This window comes from Annulohypoxylon truncatum (assembly GCF_022578515.1).
Source record: "Annulohypoxylon truncatum strain CBS 140777 unplaced genomic scaffold F4807scaffold_1, whole genome shotgun sequence".
Classification (NCBI taxonomy): domain Eukaryota; kingdom Fungi; phylum Ascomycota; class Sordariomycetes; order Xylariales; family Hypoxylaceae; genus Annulohypoxylon; species Annulohypoxylon truncatum.
Window position 1 is genome coordinate 164,979 of NW_025953787.1, and position 14,502 is coordinate 179,480.

Below are 14,502 nucleotides of genomic sequence, written 5' to 3' on the forward strand. Positions count from 1 at the left end.
GATAATGCACGGTTCGTATGGTAGGGGATAGCGTGGTCCAGGGATGATACGCTGATATATTCAGACCGTCGTCCATCCTCCATGTTTCGATTTCTCGCTCTTTTTTATCAGTTCCGAATATTTCTTTGAGTGAGAAACCCGGGTCCTCCGTCTTGGCAGCTATAGTTCCGTCCGGAGATGGAGTTTTCCTGGCCGGCTTAGAAAATACGTACGATCGGGTCGCGACATCGTCCAGCATGTCGATGCCATTCTAGCGCACATTGTCCACCTCTAGAACACACCATTGCCACGCAAGATTTCCGCAATAGGCAGGTGTCGAACACAAACCCTGGTAATTTTGCCGTCGGGTGTCCGCCATTCGAGTTGGACATTGCACCATCAGTTAAACAATAAATAGCATCGCAAAAGGACAAACAGAGCAGGCAAGGGGTTATGAAAGGGGAACTACACCTCATCTTATTCTCGCTCTCTTCTACCTAGTCTCACCATGCATACCTGGATTTCTAGCTAGATAGGAGGTAGGTATATCTCAACGTAGTCTCAACGTCGTCGTAATGAGCATATTGTCTGGTCGTCTCATCGACATACAATTACCTATTCCCTGAAAATGGCGGACCCCATCGAAAACGGCGTTTCGCCAAAGCCTAAGAAAGCCATAGTGACAGAGGCGCACGTCGCACCCCTCAACGATGAGACAAGTGTAGCGCACAAGGTGGGCTCCGAAGATCCTCAGCGCGATGAAGATACTGTATATGTGAAAGGTCATCCAGTAATCCGGAATGGTAACAACTGCGCATTTTCTTTTTCTCTCTTCCCGATATCCATAACTAACAAATCCAAATAGGAGCCGATGTATCCAAATACTTGGTCTCGTGTCGCGACGACGGCGACCCCGCCTTCACTTTTCGTTCCATAGTTCTAGGCTCTATTTTCACTGCGCTTTCCAGCGTTATTACCATATTATACACCTTTAAACCGTTCCAAGTCCAAGTTTCGGCCGTTTTCATACAGCGTAAGTCTGCGTAAGAAAATTGCTGGACTTTTCTAACTCATCCCATTTAGTCTTGGTTTTCGTTTTTGGAGAGGCATGGGCATTATTGACTCCCAACCCGAATCGAGTTAAAGGAAAGTGGCTGCAAAACACGTTCCGTTTTCTCAACTTTGGGCAGCCGTTTGGGATTAAAGAGCATGTTGTGGCATCGTTAATCGCCTCGTCTGGTAATAATGGATTGTCGGGAGTCGAGGTGAGCTTTTGATTTAACTACATGACATGGTCCTAGCTTGAATATTTGGCGAAATTATTACTAACTGCTCTTTTGAAGGTGTATGCGATAGAGCGACTATTCTACGACCGAAGTGTCTCTGCTTCTACTGCGGTACTCGCTACCTTCTCAATTTCACTCTGCGGGTTTGTAGTGGCGGGACTACTAAGGCCACTGATCGTCTATCCCGCCGAAATGGTCTACTGGTTATCACTCCCGCAAGTCGTCCTCTTCCAGAATCTCCACTTTGACCGGATCGCCAATCGAGGCCGCCTCAAGAAGTTCGGTTGGGCTCTTGCCTTTGCCGCTGTCTGGGAAATATTCCCAGCCTACATCATACCATGGTTTAGTGGTATCTCGATTGTCTGTCTAGCGACGATCAACGCCCCTAAAAGTACCCGAACTGTCATCTCCACGATCTTCGGCGGTGCTTCGTCTAATGAAGGGCTCGGTATCTTCAACTTTAGCCTCGACTGGCAGTATATCCAGAGCCAATATTTGTCCTTGCCGCTTAAGCAACAACTAAATTCTTGGATTGGCTTAGTGATCTTATATGCCGCGTTGACTGGGCTTTACTACTCAAATACCTGGAATGCGAAAACTTTCCCATTCATGTCTACGTCCCTCTTCTCAGCTAATAGCACCGTTTTCCAGCCGACAGCTATTCTAAATGATCAAGGGGTCATCGACTACGCCAAGCTCAACGACGTTGGCTTACCATACCTGACCTCAGCGACAGTATGGGGTTATCTGACGCAGTCGATTGCCATTGGAGCGTTGATAAGTCATGTTATAATATTCTTCGGCAAGGATATGGTTGCTGCTTGGAAACAGGCGCGAAACAGGACGCAGCCCGATGTCCATTACCAAGCCATGTTGAAATACAAGGAAGTACCGCACTGGTGGTACATTGCCCTTTTCGTCCTCTGTTTCTTCGCAGGGTTAGCTGTAAATATCATCGGGGAAACCACGCTTCCTGCCTGGGGTTATATCATTTCCCTTCTTTTAGGGGCTTTCATCGCCCCCTTCTCCTGTATTCTCTACGGCTTGTATGGGAGCGGCGTCGCGACGAATCAGATAAGCAAGATGGTCGCAGGAGTTGTTCATCCCGGTCGTCCGCTGGCCAATCTATACTTCGCTAGCTGGTCACATCAGGTTATCCTCCTTGCCGTGAACCTCGCGAACTGGTTAAAAGTGGGAGTCTATTGCAAGATCCCTCCCCGGACTATGTTCACCACGCAAATTTACGGCACTCTCCTCGGCGCAGGCCTGAACTACGCAGTCATGACAAGCATCGTGAACAGCCAACGAGAAATACTACTCGACCCATCCGGAAATAATATTTGGAGTGGGTCGGTTGTGCAGAGCATGAACTCTCAGGCAGTGACCTGGGCTCTGGCAAAAGACATGTATGGGTTGTCGGGACGCTATGTCATCGTTCCTCTCGGGCTCCTCATCGGATTTTTCCTTCCAGTCCTGCATTGGACCCTGATCAAAATAGTTCCGCGCGTCAAAGATTATCCCATTAATACGGCGTTGATATCTGCGTATGCTGGTATAAATTACTATGGAAATACCTCGTGGATTTGGTCCTCGATTGCGGTGGGCATCTTTTCGCAACTTTGGCTAAGGCGTCGGCTGCCAAATATCTACAACAAGTACAACTACCTCATCGGAGCAGCGTTGGACGGAGGGTCACAATTGGTGATTTTCGTCCTTTCTTTTGCGGTTTTTGGCGCTAGTGGAACAGCATACCCATTCCCCTCGTGGTGGGGCAATCCATCTTCAGGAAACCCGGATCATTGCCTATAGATTATTCTGAAGATATTCGCAGATTGACTGAGCTTAGTCATCGACTAAATTAAAAGGGAGGTGAGGGCCAAGACATAAAAGGGGCATATGGTGAGGCAAAATAACTTGAAAACTTCCACCTAATTAGGTAGAGTATTAAATTTAACTATATTGTAAATATACTCGACCCCTGGATCCATGACATTTTATAACATCATAGGCGTGGCGGGTCTGTATCGTACCTCTGCGAGAAGATGACCAACGCATTGCTCTGAATGCTTGGCTATTTCATCGCGAGGCTTAACACGTCGATACCTTAATCGACTAACTGCGTTTTCGCGACTTAGCTTCGGCCTGAGCTGAGATAACGTCTTGGGCGCGATGTACACCCTCCTCTACCCCGCGTGATAACGGCCCGACCGGTCAAGAAGTCCCTTCATAGTAAGGTGAACTGGTCCATGGTAGAGTTATCTCATTCCCCAGATGACCCGAACAACCGGAGCTTAAGAGTGGCCGTGCTTTTCTCCCCGTGAGAGCAAGATTCACCAACTCGAACTCGCCCCAGGTATGTAGATCCAGAAAGCTTCTAGAAGCTTAGAAGAACCAACCGGATAAAGTATCTCAGCACACAACAACCGTGTGATACCTACACCCCAACTTCCCCAGCTCACCCCGCCCTCACACACGCCTCCGGCATAAAAGGCTCCAAAAACGGCGTCGCCACCCTCCACCCGTACACGCCGTGCCAGCTCCTGGGGCCGCGAAACGGGTCGAGGTCGACGCTCACATCAGCAACGACAGGCGTCGCGGCGCTCGAAAGCGGGGTATCGAACATCCTGACGAAGTAATCGCACGCCTGCGCGTTGGCGAACACAGGCTGGTTCGTGACGGCGCGGACGAAGTCGAGCGGGTACGGCACGCGGTTAGGCGAGGGCTTGGCCACGATGGACATGAACTTGGCGGCGGAGTTGGAGCCGGGGTTGGGGTTGGGCGCGGCCTGGCTGTGCGCGTAGGTCGCGCCGTTGGGCAGCGCGGCGTACGCGTCGCAGGGCGGGTCGAAGGTCGACGGGTGCACGGTCACGCCGTACCCCTCCGCGCCTTGGATGGCGAGCGCGTTGCTGGAGGAGATGAGGAAGGTGCTGGCCCATCGGAAGGACGAGCGGCCGTCGCCGAATATGTCGACGAAGGGGAATTCGAGGGATGCGCGCTGTTTTGGTTAGAGGGATGTCTTCTACTTGCTAGGAAGAATGAGAAGGGTCGGCTTACTGAGAAGTCGGCTATCGAGGCGTTGTATATAGGGAGTTGTATGTCGTGGTCGTGCACGATCTGCGCCATCATGGGGTACATGCCCTTAGGAAACGAAGGTAGCAGTTCTCGGTACGCTGCCTCGGCGATGCCGTATTCTTTGGGGATGAGCCGGCGGGCGGTTTTCAAAGAGATAGGTACTATTAATGTGGTCCCGTTGAGGTTCCCGCTCACGAATTCCGGGTATTGTTGAGCATGTTGATTTGGGGCGTCTTGCGTCATGCAGGTATCGTGTGGGGATGTAATTCTTTGCTGCGAAGATGACGTCCCGTGAATAGCAGCTAAGATGAAGAAATAGAATAGTAGGGAGCGCGATATCCCTGCTAATGAGAGCATCGGTGAAAAGGTATGGCTTCGTAGTGTTGCCGAGAATATAGCCATGATGGCGTGCCTTCGAGGTGAGGCTGTTTGAGTGCTGAAATTTAATAGGTATGAAAGTGAGTGAACTCAGCTGCTCAACATGAGTTCAGGGCGGCTCTGAACCGATATTAATTATTCTATTAACGGCAAACGTAATTTGGGTCTTCAGCAGGTAGGGCTAGGTTATTATCTCGCGGTCTTCCCTATAGAATAATATTGTTGTTAAAACCTGCGAACCTGGATATCGCGTGAGATTGACCACGTAGGCTGGAGTCTGTCGGGAGACGCGATCTGAAACGGATCGACGATCCCCGGAATAGGCGAGTGGGGCTTCAGATACTGGTTCTCAAGAACGGAGAGAGCCAAGACTCTGGAATAAACAGTTCCCGTTGGCTAACAGTGTGTTTGGAAGCGGAAACATATCGTATATCTGATTTTAGAAGGGACATATGGTTCGGTATATATATGATCGTCTCATGCCATCGTTCGTCGTCCTTCATATAAGCTTCTTGGCAACGATGCCCATCCCCTCTCAGTAAGGCTAGCCTAGAGCAAACGCTGGCGAAAGCAGTTGGCTATCAATTACTGCCAACATATCTATCGAGGTGGGGGAAACCGACATGGCATCAATAATCCGCTATCAAAAATGGCGAACGCCTCTTCCGAAGCCGCACTTTACTCAAACTACATCTCGGTTCTTGGTAAGACTGGAAGTGAAATGACCTTCAAACCAACATCCAATCAAACCATGATTTGTTGAAACGGAACGCTCCCAATCCGGGGCGGCACTCGCATAAGCGCGTTTGCAACTACGTAGCTGAGGTGAGAAGGGTGAAAAACGGGTGAAGTTGAAGAACCGGGAAAGAAGAAACATGCAGCAGATCCAAGTCGTGGGAAAGGTGTTTCCGGGGGGTCGGGACTGTGGATCCGGATGTGTGACTTCCGTCTGCAAGGTTCGTCGGTACCATAGCTATCCGTGAACCCTACAAATATCAAACGCTTTTTGATAGGTCGTTTCCGTATTTCGGCCCTTGCTAGCAGTTCCGAGCCGATCTGATCTTTCGAAACAACGAACAAACTATAGTACTAACTGTATTTGCCACCCACCGATTTTGACGTTGCATTATGGCGGTACACGTGGGATTGTGTAAATCGGCGATTGAAGCCCTTACGTAGGAGGTCCGAAGAAGCCAAGCCAACCAAGATAAAAGGGGAGAGGCATTTTTATTAATCGCCGTTCAGCTTTGAACAGATGAACAAATCGCAACAGTCATTCCGAAGGTATCGCCGATAGAAATGTGGGATTCCAATTAGGTGCAGCTGAAGCGCCGCGCTTACGCAGGGAACTCGGTCAACTCTCCTCCTGCTACACTCGCCTGACCCTCCCACTGTAGCTTGCTCGGAACAAGTGGTTGTAGCACCTTCAGCCAGACGGTATCGTACAGACCCGGGCCACCGTCAGCAGCCTTGCTCCCAGGCTCGAAACTGCCGTAGTTCATAGAATCTGTGCAGCACGGACTGGCAGAACCCCAGAATGGGCCAGCTGCCCACGCCGTCCATCCAATATACACGTCATTATCGTCCATATATTTGATGAAGTCTGTCAACATGTCATCGCATCCTGTGTTGTTGTGTCCGCCGAACTCGGTGATGAAAGCTTTAAGATTGTTCTCCTGGAAATTTTGTTAATTGTTTCCGTCGTTTAGATAATGCGAAGGATTCACCTACCTTTAGCCACGCCGTCACATCCGCCAAGTTTGTCGCCGGGTCGCTCACGCACTCGCTATGACTACCACTATAATCCACGTCGAGGTATTCGTGAATGTCGATTGCTGTGTTGTTTAGAGGGTCCTTGAAGTCCTGGATAATCGCGCTATTCGGATCCGGGCCCTGAGTCCACGCGTGACCTCCAGTCCAGCTATTTCCAGGGAGAAGGATCAAATTGCTAGCATTCGCGGCACGGATGGCATCAACTGCAGCCTGGTTGTTTTTCAGCACGAGACTAGTTTCCATATCGTGCGGTTCATTCATCAGTCCGAAGATGACTTTCTCGTTATCCGCGAACCGCTTAGCGAGCTCGCCCCAGAACTCCCCGAATTGCTCGGTCGTGGCGGCGGTAGAGTCCGATATGTTACCGATCACGCTACCAGAGTAGGGTTGGGACGACGGATCATTGTATCGCATGTAGTTGTGAGGATCCAAGATGGCATAGGCACCCTTGGTGACCGTCACATAGTCGACCGCCTCTTTGAAGTGATCGAAATGAGTCTCGTTAAACGTCTTCCCCAGACCAGTCTCAACAGGCGCCATTCGCTCAAGCAAGAAGGCTATGCGAAAGAGGTTCAGGTGGTTCTGGTCCACGTGGACGTCGATCCCGGTCTTATCGATGAATTGGTAGTCGACGCCAAAGGTCCCAGGTAAGCCAGTGCCCTTCTTGGCATCAGCACTCCATACACCAAACTCGCCACCCGACTCGGCGACACCAGCATAGTAGACGGTGGCCGAAGCCGTCGTCGCCAAACTAATTATGAAAGTCGAATACTTCATGTTGGGCAAATCTGCGGGAATGCTTGATAGGTAGAGGTTAGAAGGCAACCATATTTGCCGTGCGCATGAGGTGCTTCTTATAGGTTAGGATTAGCTAGCATTAGTTCGATTAGATAGGTCTACGGGTTTCGTTGAAATTAATCAATCTGCATCTTCAGTGGAAATTGAAGACGCTTCGCACATCTCCATTCCTAATGAAACTAGAGTGTGCATTGTAAGCTATTCGCCCACGACTGCGTGATCTTGTCCTATTCAAGCGCGGGCCTTCGGATCGCACTTTGAGTTGGCCGTCAAAATTTACCGTTACGGTATACAATACAGCAAATTCGGCTGGTAAGCCCAGATACAGGTGAGAAAGAGTATTGTATGATCTATGGTGGGTATCATTTGTGATGATATGTGAGATCAGATGCGGAAGCAGCTGCTCCGCCGATAGCTCGGAACCTTGGCTCGGTAGATTGATGCCCGTCTACCACCATGCTTTATTAAGAAAAGGGAATGGAAGGCGCCAATTCGCCGGGAAACGCAGAGCCACGGAGCGTCGAGTCTTCAGTTGGGCCGCCAAATGTAGCCGGGATTTTCAAGCTTCAGTGCCGGCTAGATCGTTATAACGCGCCACCGACAAGACTGACAATCCACATTGCAATTCGGACCTGTAATCCGACTCGTCTTTCCGTTTTTGCAAAGTCGTCTAAGGTGACAGGACTTGCATACTCCTGCAGCCACTTTTGCTCGTCCCCCAATCTCTTCTTCAAATCAGGGTCCCGGGTTACGATCAAGGCGCCCGCTTCTAGATCGTGGGAGTAGCTGCGTTTGGTATAATTTGAACTTCCAATTATACTCATCGACGGGTCATGTTCGTGAGGAAGGGTTATCCACAATCCTTTGGCGTGATATGTCCATCCACCCGGCTCATTAACAGTTCCCCTTCTCCATTCTTTGAGGATGACCGTGGAGTCTTGCTTTCGCTCTTTAATTGCGCGAAGAAATCGTCGGGCAAGTAGAGTATACGCATCTGGCAGAAGTCCCGACACACCTTTCGATTTGTAAAACCCATTCGCATAAGGCGATGCTGTTATTACCACGTTGTTTTGTGAGGCTGTAGAGAGTAGTAGGTTTGTGAGCGACGGGGCTGGGTTAAAATACCCAGCTGTAAAAGTCCAGGATGAGCCGGTGTACTCCGAAGAACCAAGTGTTTTCAAAACATGCGTGATCGCGGGTAGCTCAGTCGATGTGTCTGGCTTCATAAGTTGAGAAAGCTGACCCAGCATATACACTGTCGTGTCGTGAGGGCTTAAACTTGATGGTTTGGTATCCTTCGGCGCTATCAGGCTATTCACAAGCTTTGTAGCCTTTGAAACATACTCACTAGGGCGCTCTAGAGGCGAGGGTGCTGCGTTGGTGGACGGCCAATGAAGTCTAAATCCGGCAGCCTCATCTACCGCAGGTTGCACTAGGAAGCTGAGTGACGTGACGCCTTGGTAAAGCCCCCAGAAATAGTTCGTCACATCGCTGGAGGAGAACAGGTGATATCGATCCTGGCGATTTGTGAAGTAGTCGTTGGAAAGATTTGCGCTAGATGATGTTAGTCAATGCTCTCTACTGGATAACGAGCTCAAGTACCCTGAAAGGATTATCTCATCATCAACTCCGTAGAGTTTCATATGCTGTAAGCCCCATCCTTCGTTGATGCGCTTGGGTATATGCTTCTTCCGTAAACCAGTTAAATTTGGAGTATGGTACATCCGAATTTCAACGCGTTCTGGCCCAAATTCCGTGATAAGAGGGGCAAGTAGAGAAGCGCAAGATGGATCAGGTGCTTCTCGAGTTCCACGGAGCGCATCTGTGAGGATGCTCAACTTCAGCTCGGGATTGGCGCGAAGAGCATCTTGAAGTGTTTCAATCTCACTTCTAGTTAGCATAGGTATTTTATAAGATGGGTTGATTCATTCCCATACTAGTTCTTTCTCAGACTTCCCAATGTAAAGAGTAGATAAGAATATTCGCTTCTTGGCACTACGTATCCTGGCCTAGCAATGTCAACATGCTTCGTTCACCCCAATAGCCAAAATGTCATATCACCGACCTTTAGTGTTTCGTAGAAATCTGTGGGGGTTTTAATGATATGTATTTGAGACCCACTGATATTGAAGGAGGGAGCGATTTTGTCTAGTTCATTTGTGAATGGTGCCAACATTCCACCAGAGCTCATAGAGTTACTAGCTGGAGGTGTATGACTCGGTGGTGTGGAATATCGGCGACAGCATTGCTGGCCATATCGACTTATTGGACGGACCAAAGTAGGTCGTAGCTTTGAACAGCACCTTGACGCACCCCTAATTATCATTGTAATTCTTAAGAATAGACACAGCTGCTCATCGTAAGTAGAGTGTCTAGGTGAGTTAGTTAACCGGCGATTGTGTTGAGTGAAACAACCGTGAGTTTTAAAGATCTTTGGACTAGGAATGTCTTGACAAGGGTCTTATCGATATGCTTCCAGCTCTCTGCAAAATGACGTTACACGGGTTGCATGATTCTTTGAATTACATAATTAGTACTCGGGTACATGGCGGACCGATGAATACCCGAGCTACCGGACTATTCCGCCCAATTGGATTCAATGCGATGACCTCAAATCAACGCTTCCACCTTCACAATCGAAGCAACACCTGAGGCGACAGAAGATCAAGCGTCGCCCAACATGTCGACTCTCACAAGAACTATCGCCAACCTTTGGCGAGTAGGCATCAAGGTAAATAGCAAACTTTGGAGCTTAACATACTACTGCTAACATTGCGACAGGATGCTTGGCACCAAATGCAGGTACGTCGGCACGCTCACACATGAGCTGTTAATCCGAAACTAACGATCGCGTCCCCCGAAACAGTATATCGGTATGGCACAATGGGTATGCTGGCGATGCGGGGAAGTCCTAACAACCTCTAGGTGATACCAAGGCTGGTACTTTGATTGGTATCGATCGATTCGGCAACAAGTATTTCGAGAACAACGAAGAGCTACCCCGTACGTTGGCCCTATTCTCGGATGGAACAGTTGGAAATTGGAGGTTTGCTGATAGGCTGCAGTCCGAACACGATGGGTAGACTACAAGGTCCACGACTTCGATGCGTATGTATGCTGGGAAGATTGCGCTGTGGACTTGTCTACTAATGCCTCAATGCAGGGCCCAGATTGAGCCCGGCTGGCACGCCTGGATCTCCTACGCCGTCAACAAGCCACCGACGGAAGACTCGTTGCTTGCATACAAGCGACGACCTTGGGAGGACACCGATGCTAAGACGATCCCCAACTACACCTTCACACGAGGGGCGTACAAGCCATACAGCACGTACGTAGCTTTGAGTCAGATACAATTAACCCGGTCGCTAACACCTATGCAGGACGAAGGCGAAGGTTACCGCGTGGGAGCCTGTCGCCGCTGAGAGGAAGTAGGAGAGCAAACAGACTGCTATGTACATATTCACAACATGACGCCCAGGGAAACCTAAAGCCGAGGCGTTAACAATCATATTTCATTACTGACATCTATTCAAATTTGAGCTCCCATGGGGTAAATATGTTCAAAGCACGAAGCATTACTTACTGAAGTATCTCTGATTTAGTCGCTGTGTGGGTTGAAGTAAAGTACCTATTGTACAGGATTCTCAATGGGCTTTCTTTTTCTTGTTCTTGTTGTCCCGCAGTTATAGCTACTGGATCGTATCGTTGAAAGCTTGGACAATCTGCGGAGGCATATTGCGGTAGGGTGCTAGCTTGCCACCAACAAGCAACTCTTCAAGACTGACTTTCTTATAGCCTTCAACCTCCCATACTTCATTGCCAACTAATCCCACCAGGGTTCCACTACCCCACATTTTGCGAACCCACCACGCCAACGACAGCGGGATTCCGTTCTTGATGCAGGTCTCGACCTCGTCGTTGACTTTCTCTAGACTGTGCCTGAATATCTGCGGTTCCGCTCCGTATTTTTTCTTCAAAGCAGCAGCTATTTCACTCCCTGTGGCCTTCAGTTCTGAAATACCGATAACCCGACCCGCCAGCTTAGCCGGAGGCGTACTAGCGAAGATCGAGGCGTAGGCTGCGGCAACATAGTCTCTTGTGCTAATTACGGCATCTGTCAGCTGCTAGAATGTGGTAGTAAGAAGAGATATAATACTCACCATATATTCACAAATTGGTTGGCGCTATCACCGGTAAACACCATTCGATTACCTGGATAGTCGATTCCCAATATCCTATGAACATTAGTTAGGTGTTGAGTCCATATTTTGCGACTCATACTATGCTTACCCGATTGAAAAGGCCGACTCGGCAAAACAACCAACTTGGACCATGGTCGTGGAAATGTCCGCCTTCTTAGCTGCTTCTTCAACTTCGTCCTTGGTCTTCTTCATAGGAACACGGAGCCCTTGCTCATCGTCCGCTCGAACGCCAAGGTCCGAAGGGACGAAGAGTTTGACATTGGTGCTCGGGATGGCCTTAACGAAAGCATGCTGTTTCAATATGCCTTCAAGACCGACCAGGGAGCTTTGATGTTCATTAGCATGAGACGGACGATTGGAAGTTACGATTTTCAAAGGTCTTACATGACGATGTCAATGTCCTGTAGAGCAGCAATGAGCTCTTGCTGTTGCTTCTCGATATCCAGTTCGACCATGGAAACGCTCGATGGTACACTGGAAACGTCGGAGCCTGGACGGTGTATCAACTTGATTGGTGCACCTGAGGCTACGAGAGCATTGAAAATGGCCGAGCTAGCCCAGCCTCGGTGGCCGTAGACCGCAATGCGATTGTAAGACATGGTGTTTATGTGTGTATTTTAATTAGTCTACAGACAACAATTACTTCTCTCCTGAAGGGTCGCAAGGCTACGTCTTTATAGCAACGAGGCTGACAAGATCCGGCGCAGTATTACTAAACTATTTGTTTATTCCGTAGCGCATTGTAGCCTTATTCCGAAGAGCGAACGCCGATCGACTACGGCTAGATGCAAGACAAAATCGTTTTCTCGGGATTAACGACAATCAGTAAAGCCGAGGCCATTCGCTGAATATATTCATATTGGTTACGTGACTCACGCCGTAAACCATCGGCCGGCGTGGGGCTAATGAATCCTTCACAATTAACCTGGAACCTCAAGAATCAATCTGTCCTCAAGCTGTACGCAATCAATGCTAATTGGATGTTTCAACATCAACTTACGAATAGAGATATTTGAAATCACGGTTGCACAATATTGTCAGACAGTCAGACAGCTGGAAAGTATTAAGATGAGATTGTGATACGTTCGAAGCACCTCATTAATCAGCAACCCCTATATTCTCAGCCCCTGGAAGGCCCTATCTATGCAATTGGCGCATAGAAGCTGAACTTTCTCTGAGGATCATACTTATTCTTCAACTCCAGCAGCTTATCCTGGCGCCACTGCTCATAGCCATACATGTTCTGCTTCGTTTCCTCTCCGTAAGCATAGTTGACATACGTATGCATCTCCTCCCGACCCGTGGCTTCGTGGAGGATACGACGAAGATTCTCACCCAGCTCAACAGCCTTCTTGTCGATTTCCGCGTCGCCGCCTGCGTAGTTAATCACCGGCGCTATGAGAAGATTGTCGCTTCTAAAAGGATAGGCGGTCGATTCGCTAGGGATGGCTTTTACGCCCTGCGTGGCGTAGCCCTCGAAGAGGAAGAAAGATCCGTTCAACGCCGGGGTCTCCTTCGTCGCGGAAGCGAAGAGGTCGTATACTTGACGCTGGGCCGGAACACTGTACGATTCGATGTTGATGGGAAAGCGATAATTAACTAGCCCAGCCTTTTGACAGGGCGGAGAGTTGTTGTCGTTGCCCGTCCATGTTGCTAAGTCAAGGAAGCTCCCTCCCTCACCATCGGTGCTTATAGGACCCAATTCGTGGAAAGGCGTAGTATAGGTTGGGTCAACCACCATGTTCCCTTCCTGAAGGATAAAGAACATGATCAAGGGCTATTTGGTTTGTCAATAACAATGAAGCAAGGGCTGATATTTTACCCAGGCAGTTTTACTCACATTGGTAGGATCGACTTCGGGATTGTTGAAAAAGAACGAGTAGTGCATGATCTCAACCGGCTGAGAGCCATCCTTCAGGAGGTGGTTGTTGATGTTGTCATACAGGCTTTCTACCTTGTCGCCGGTGAAGATGAAACTCTCGTACGCCCAGTCACGATATATGATGTCGTAGGTTTTCAAAGTAACTGAAGTCACAATGCCGAAATTGTGACCAGCCCCTTGCATGGCCCACCACATTTCGGAACTCTCGTCGATGGTTCGCAGAATTCCGTCAGCTAACACAATATTCATCGACACAAACTGGTCGGAAATAAGCCCATAGTGTCCCTCGAGAATTCCGTGTCCGCCTCCTAAGCCGGGCCCCAGGATGCTAGTGCATTCACATAATCCAGTCACTGCCCCTATGTGTTAGTTGTGGGTTTTTATATATGAAGACGTGAACTCACCTGTCTGTTTTCCAGCAGCCCAAAGCGCATCGATGACGGTCTTGGTTTTGGCCCCACCACCAATCTTTGCCCGGGCCCCATCTTCTGAAATCTCGACACCATTCAATTGATGCATCCAGATCTCGATGCCGCCCTTCATCTTCTCGACTGTCTTGATCGCACCATGACCGCCGTTGAGAGCGAGATAGGGCATTCCTAACTCATTCGCATATTTTACCTTAGGCGTAGTTAGCACCAACAAACCCATATATAGATACCTGTCAAGTTCCTCACCGTCTCGGCGACATCATTCTCGATGCTAGGAACCACAACGAGCTTAACTTCCGGGGCATGTGCTACAGACCAACGAGTTGTCGCTGTCTTGAAATCGTCCGATCCCGGGGTATAAATGTGCGCATGTCGAGAAAGCCTGTCTCCGAGTTCTTTGACGTAGTCCCTCTGAGGGCAAATGCTCACGAGCCAGCTGCTAAGGACGGCATTTTGGCAGGCGGACGCTATAGCCCCTGCGGCCACAGCGGCTATGACCTCCATTCTGGACCTTCTCGATAACTTACACAATCGAGAAAGGAGCAGCGAAGAAAAAGGAGACGAAAAAAAAAGAAAACCCACACTTTTTAAAAAGGATGGGGAGTTGATTGCTGCCAACACAACTTGTCCCGGGCCGGGATTAAGGAGCCACGATTTCCACGGGTGTTGTGTACAGCTAGCGAGAAGTAGCCTCCAATAAT

At 49.2% G+C, this 14,502-nt stretch overlaps 7 protein-coding genes across 7 annotated transcripts; 2 read left to right on the forward strand and 5 right to left on the reverse strand.

Annotated features, from left to right (window-relative positions):
• The first annotated feature begins 208 nt into the window (after positions 1 to 208).
• Positions 209 to 3,201, forward strand: F4807DRAFT_1592 (putative OPT peptide transporter Mtd1). Its single transcript, XM_047993317.1, has 4 exons — positions 209 to 782; positions 845 to 1,012; positions 1,063 to 1,244; positions 1,323 to 3,201. The coding sequence occupies exons 1-4, from the start codon at positions 608 to 610 to the stop codon at positions 3,072 to 3,074; spliced, it is 2,277 nt and encodes a 758-aa protein (XP_047859072.1). The 5' UTR covers positions 209 to 607; the 3' UTR covers positions 3,075 to 3,201.
• Position 3,202: 1 nt separating this feature from the next.
• Positions 3,203 to 5,037, reverse strand: F4807DRAFT_1604 (uncharacterized protein). The gene is made up of 2 exons (XM_047993326.1): positions 4,320 to 5,037; positions 3,203 to 4,260 (listed from the first exon to the last, which is right to left on the reverse strand). The coding sequence occupies exons 1-2, from the start codon at positions 4,737 to 4,739 to the stop codon at positions 3,721 to 3,723; spliced, it is 960 nt and encodes a 319-aa protein (XP_047859073.1). The 5' UTR covers positions 4,740 to 5,037; the 3' UTR covers positions 3,203 to 3,720.
• Positions 5,038 to 5,822: 785 nt separating this feature from the next.
• Positions 5,823 to 7,567, reverse strand: F4807DRAFT_1609 (glycoside hydrolase family 5 protein). The gene is made up of 2 exons (XM_047993331.1): positions 6,447 to 7,567; positions 5,823 to 6,391 (listed from the first exon to the last, which is right to left on the reverse strand). The coding sequence occupies exons 1-2, from the start codon at positions 7,263 to 7,265 to the stop codon at positions 6,053 to 6,055; spliced, it is 1,158 nt and encodes a 385-aa protein (XP_047859074.1). The 5' UTR covers positions 7,266 to 7,567; the 3' UTR covers positions 5,823 to 6,052.
• F4807DRAFT_1655 (uncharacterized protein) lies at positions 7,568 to 9,701 on the reverse strand. Its single transcript, XM_047993385.1, has 4 exons — positions 9,352 to 9,701; positions 9,224 to 9,295; positions 8,889 to 9,169; positions 7,568 to 8,840 (listed from the first exon to the last, which is right to left on the reverse strand). The coding sequence occupies exons 1-4, from the start codon at positions 9,610 to 9,612 to the stop codon at positions 7,871 to 7,873; spliced, it is 1,584 nt and encodes a 527-aa protein (XP_047859075.1). The 5' UTR covers positions 9,613 to 9,701; the 3' UTR covers positions 7,568 to 7,870.
• A 265-nt stretch (positions 9,702 to 9,966) lies between these two features.
• F4807DRAFT_455007 (NADH ubiquinone oxidoreductase subunit NDUFA12-domain-containing protein) lies at positions 9,967 to 10,718 on the forward strand (the record flags this gene model as incomplete). Its single annotated transcript, XM_048000650.1, has 7 exons — positions 9,967 to 10,017; positions 10,068 to 10,088; positions 10,153 to 10,159; positions 10,212 to 10,289; positions 10,352 to 10,394; positions 10,450 to 10,614; positions 10,667 to 10,718. The coding sequence occupies 7 exons, from the start codon at positions 9,967 to 9,969 to the stop codon at positions 10,716 to 10,718; spliced, it is 417 nt and encodes a 138-aa protein (XP_047859076.1).
• Positions 10,719 to 10,841: 123 nt separating this feature from the next.
• On the reverse strand, positions 10,842 to 12,164 carry F4807DRAFT_1793 (NmrA-like family protein). The gene is made up of 4 exons (XM_047993555.1): positions 11,873 to 12,164; positions 11,577 to 11,813; positions 11,447 to 11,521; positions 10,842 to 11,387 (listed from the first exon to the last, which is right to left on the reverse strand). Exons 1-4 carry the CDS (start codon positions 12,085 to 12,087, stop codon positions 10,976 to 10,978), a joined length of 939 nt encoding a protein of 312 aa, XP_047859077.1. The 5' UTR covers positions 12,088 to 12,164; the 3' UTR covers positions 10,842 to 10,975.
• A 387-nt stretch (positions 12,165 to 12,551) lies between these two features.
• F4807DRAFT_403744 (FAD binding domain protein) lies at positions 12,552 to 14,454 on the reverse strand. The gene is made up of 4 exons (XM_047996042.1): positions 14,048 to 14,454; positions 13,775 to 13,991; positions 13,329 to 13,723; positions 12,552 to 13,265 (listed from the first exon to the last, which is right to left on the reverse strand). The coding sequence occupies exons 1-4, from the start codon at positions 14,303 to 14,305 to the stop codon at positions 12,630 to 12,632; spliced, it is 1,506 nt and encodes a 501-aa protein (XP_047859078.1). The 5' UTR covers positions 14,306 to 14,454; the 3' UTR covers positions 12,552 to 12,629.
• Between the last annotated feature and the right edge of the window lie 48 nt (positions 14,455 to 14,502).

What these genes read in the sequence shown, in the direction of transcription:
- F4807DRAFT_1592 (XM_047993317.1), top strand. Translation starts at nt 608, where the DNA reads ATGGCGGACCCCATCGAAAACGGCGTTTCGCCAAAGCCTAAGAAAGCC. An exon ending in TCATCCAGTAATCCGGAATG is followed by an intron (nt 783 to 844) that starts GTAACAACTGCG and finishes AAATCCAAATAG; the next exon opens with GAGCCGATGTATCCAAATAC. An exon ending in TTCGGCCGTTTTCATACAGC is followed by an intron (nt 1,013 to 1,062) that starts GTAAGTCTGCGT and finishes CATCCCATTTAG; the next exon opens with TCTTGGTTTTCGTTTTTGGA.
- F4807DRAFT_1604 (XM_047993326.1), bottom strand. Translation starts at nt 4,739, where the DNA reads ATGGCTATATTCTCGGCAACACTACGAAGCCATACCTTTTCACCGATG. An exon ending in CCTCGATAGCCGACTTCTCA is followed by an intron (nt 4,261 to 4,319) that starts GTAAGCCGACCC and finishes TAACCAAAACAG; the next exon opens with CGCGCATCCCTCGAATTCCC.
- F4807DRAFT_1609 (XM_047993331.1), bottom strand. Translation starts at nt 7,265, where the DNA reads ATGAAGTATTCGACTTTCATAATTAGTTTGGCGACGACGGCTTCGGCC. An exon ending in ATGTGACGGCGTGGCTAAAG is followed by an intron (nt 6,392 to 6,446) that starts GTAGGTGAATCC and finishes CAAAATTTCCAG; the next exon opens with GAGAACAATCTTAAAGCTTT.
- F4807DRAFT_1655 (XM_047993385.1), bottom strand. Translation starts at nt 9,612, where the DNA reads ATGATAATTAGGGGTGCGTCAAGGTGCTGTTCAAAGCTACGACCTACT. An exon ending in ATTTCTACGAAACACTAAAG is followed by an intron (nt 9,296 to 9,351) that starts GTCGGTGATATG and finishes TGACATTGCTAG; the next exon opens with GCCAGGATACGTAGTGCCAA. An exon ending in GATGAGATAATCCTTTCAGG is followed by an intron (nt 8,841 to 8,888) that starts GTACTTGAGCTC and finishes AACATCATCTAG; the next exon opens with CGCAAATCTTTCCAACGACT.
- F4807DRAFT_1793 (XM_047993555.1), bottom strand. Translation starts at nt 12,087, where the DNA reads ATGTCTTACAATCGCATTGCGGTCTACGGCCACCGAGGCTGGGCTAGC. An exon ending in GAGTCGGCCTTTTCAATCGG is followed by an intron (nt 11,522 to 11,576) that starts GTAAGCATAGTA and finishes TAATGTTCATAG; the next exon opens with GATATTGGGAATCGACTATC. An exon ending in AACCAATTTGTGAATATATG is followed by an intron (nt 11,388 to 11,446) that starts GTGAGTATTATA and finishes TGCCGTAATTAG; the next exon opens with CACAAGAGACTATGTTGCCG.
- F4807DRAFT_403744 (XM_047996042.1), bottom strand. Translation starts at nt 14,305, where the DNA reads ATGGAGGTCATAGCCGCTGTGGCCGCAGGGGCTATAGCGTCCGCCTGC. An exon ending in AGAATGATGTCGCCGAGACG is followed by an intron (nt 13,992 to 14,047) that starts GTGAGGAACTTG and finishes ACTACGCCTAAG; the next exon opens with GTAAAATATGCGAATGAGTT. An exon ending in CCGAAGTCGATCCTACCAAT is followed by an intron (nt 13,266 to 13,328) that starts GTGAGTAAAACT and finishes CAAACCAAATAG; the next exon opens with CCCTTGATCATGTTCTTTAT.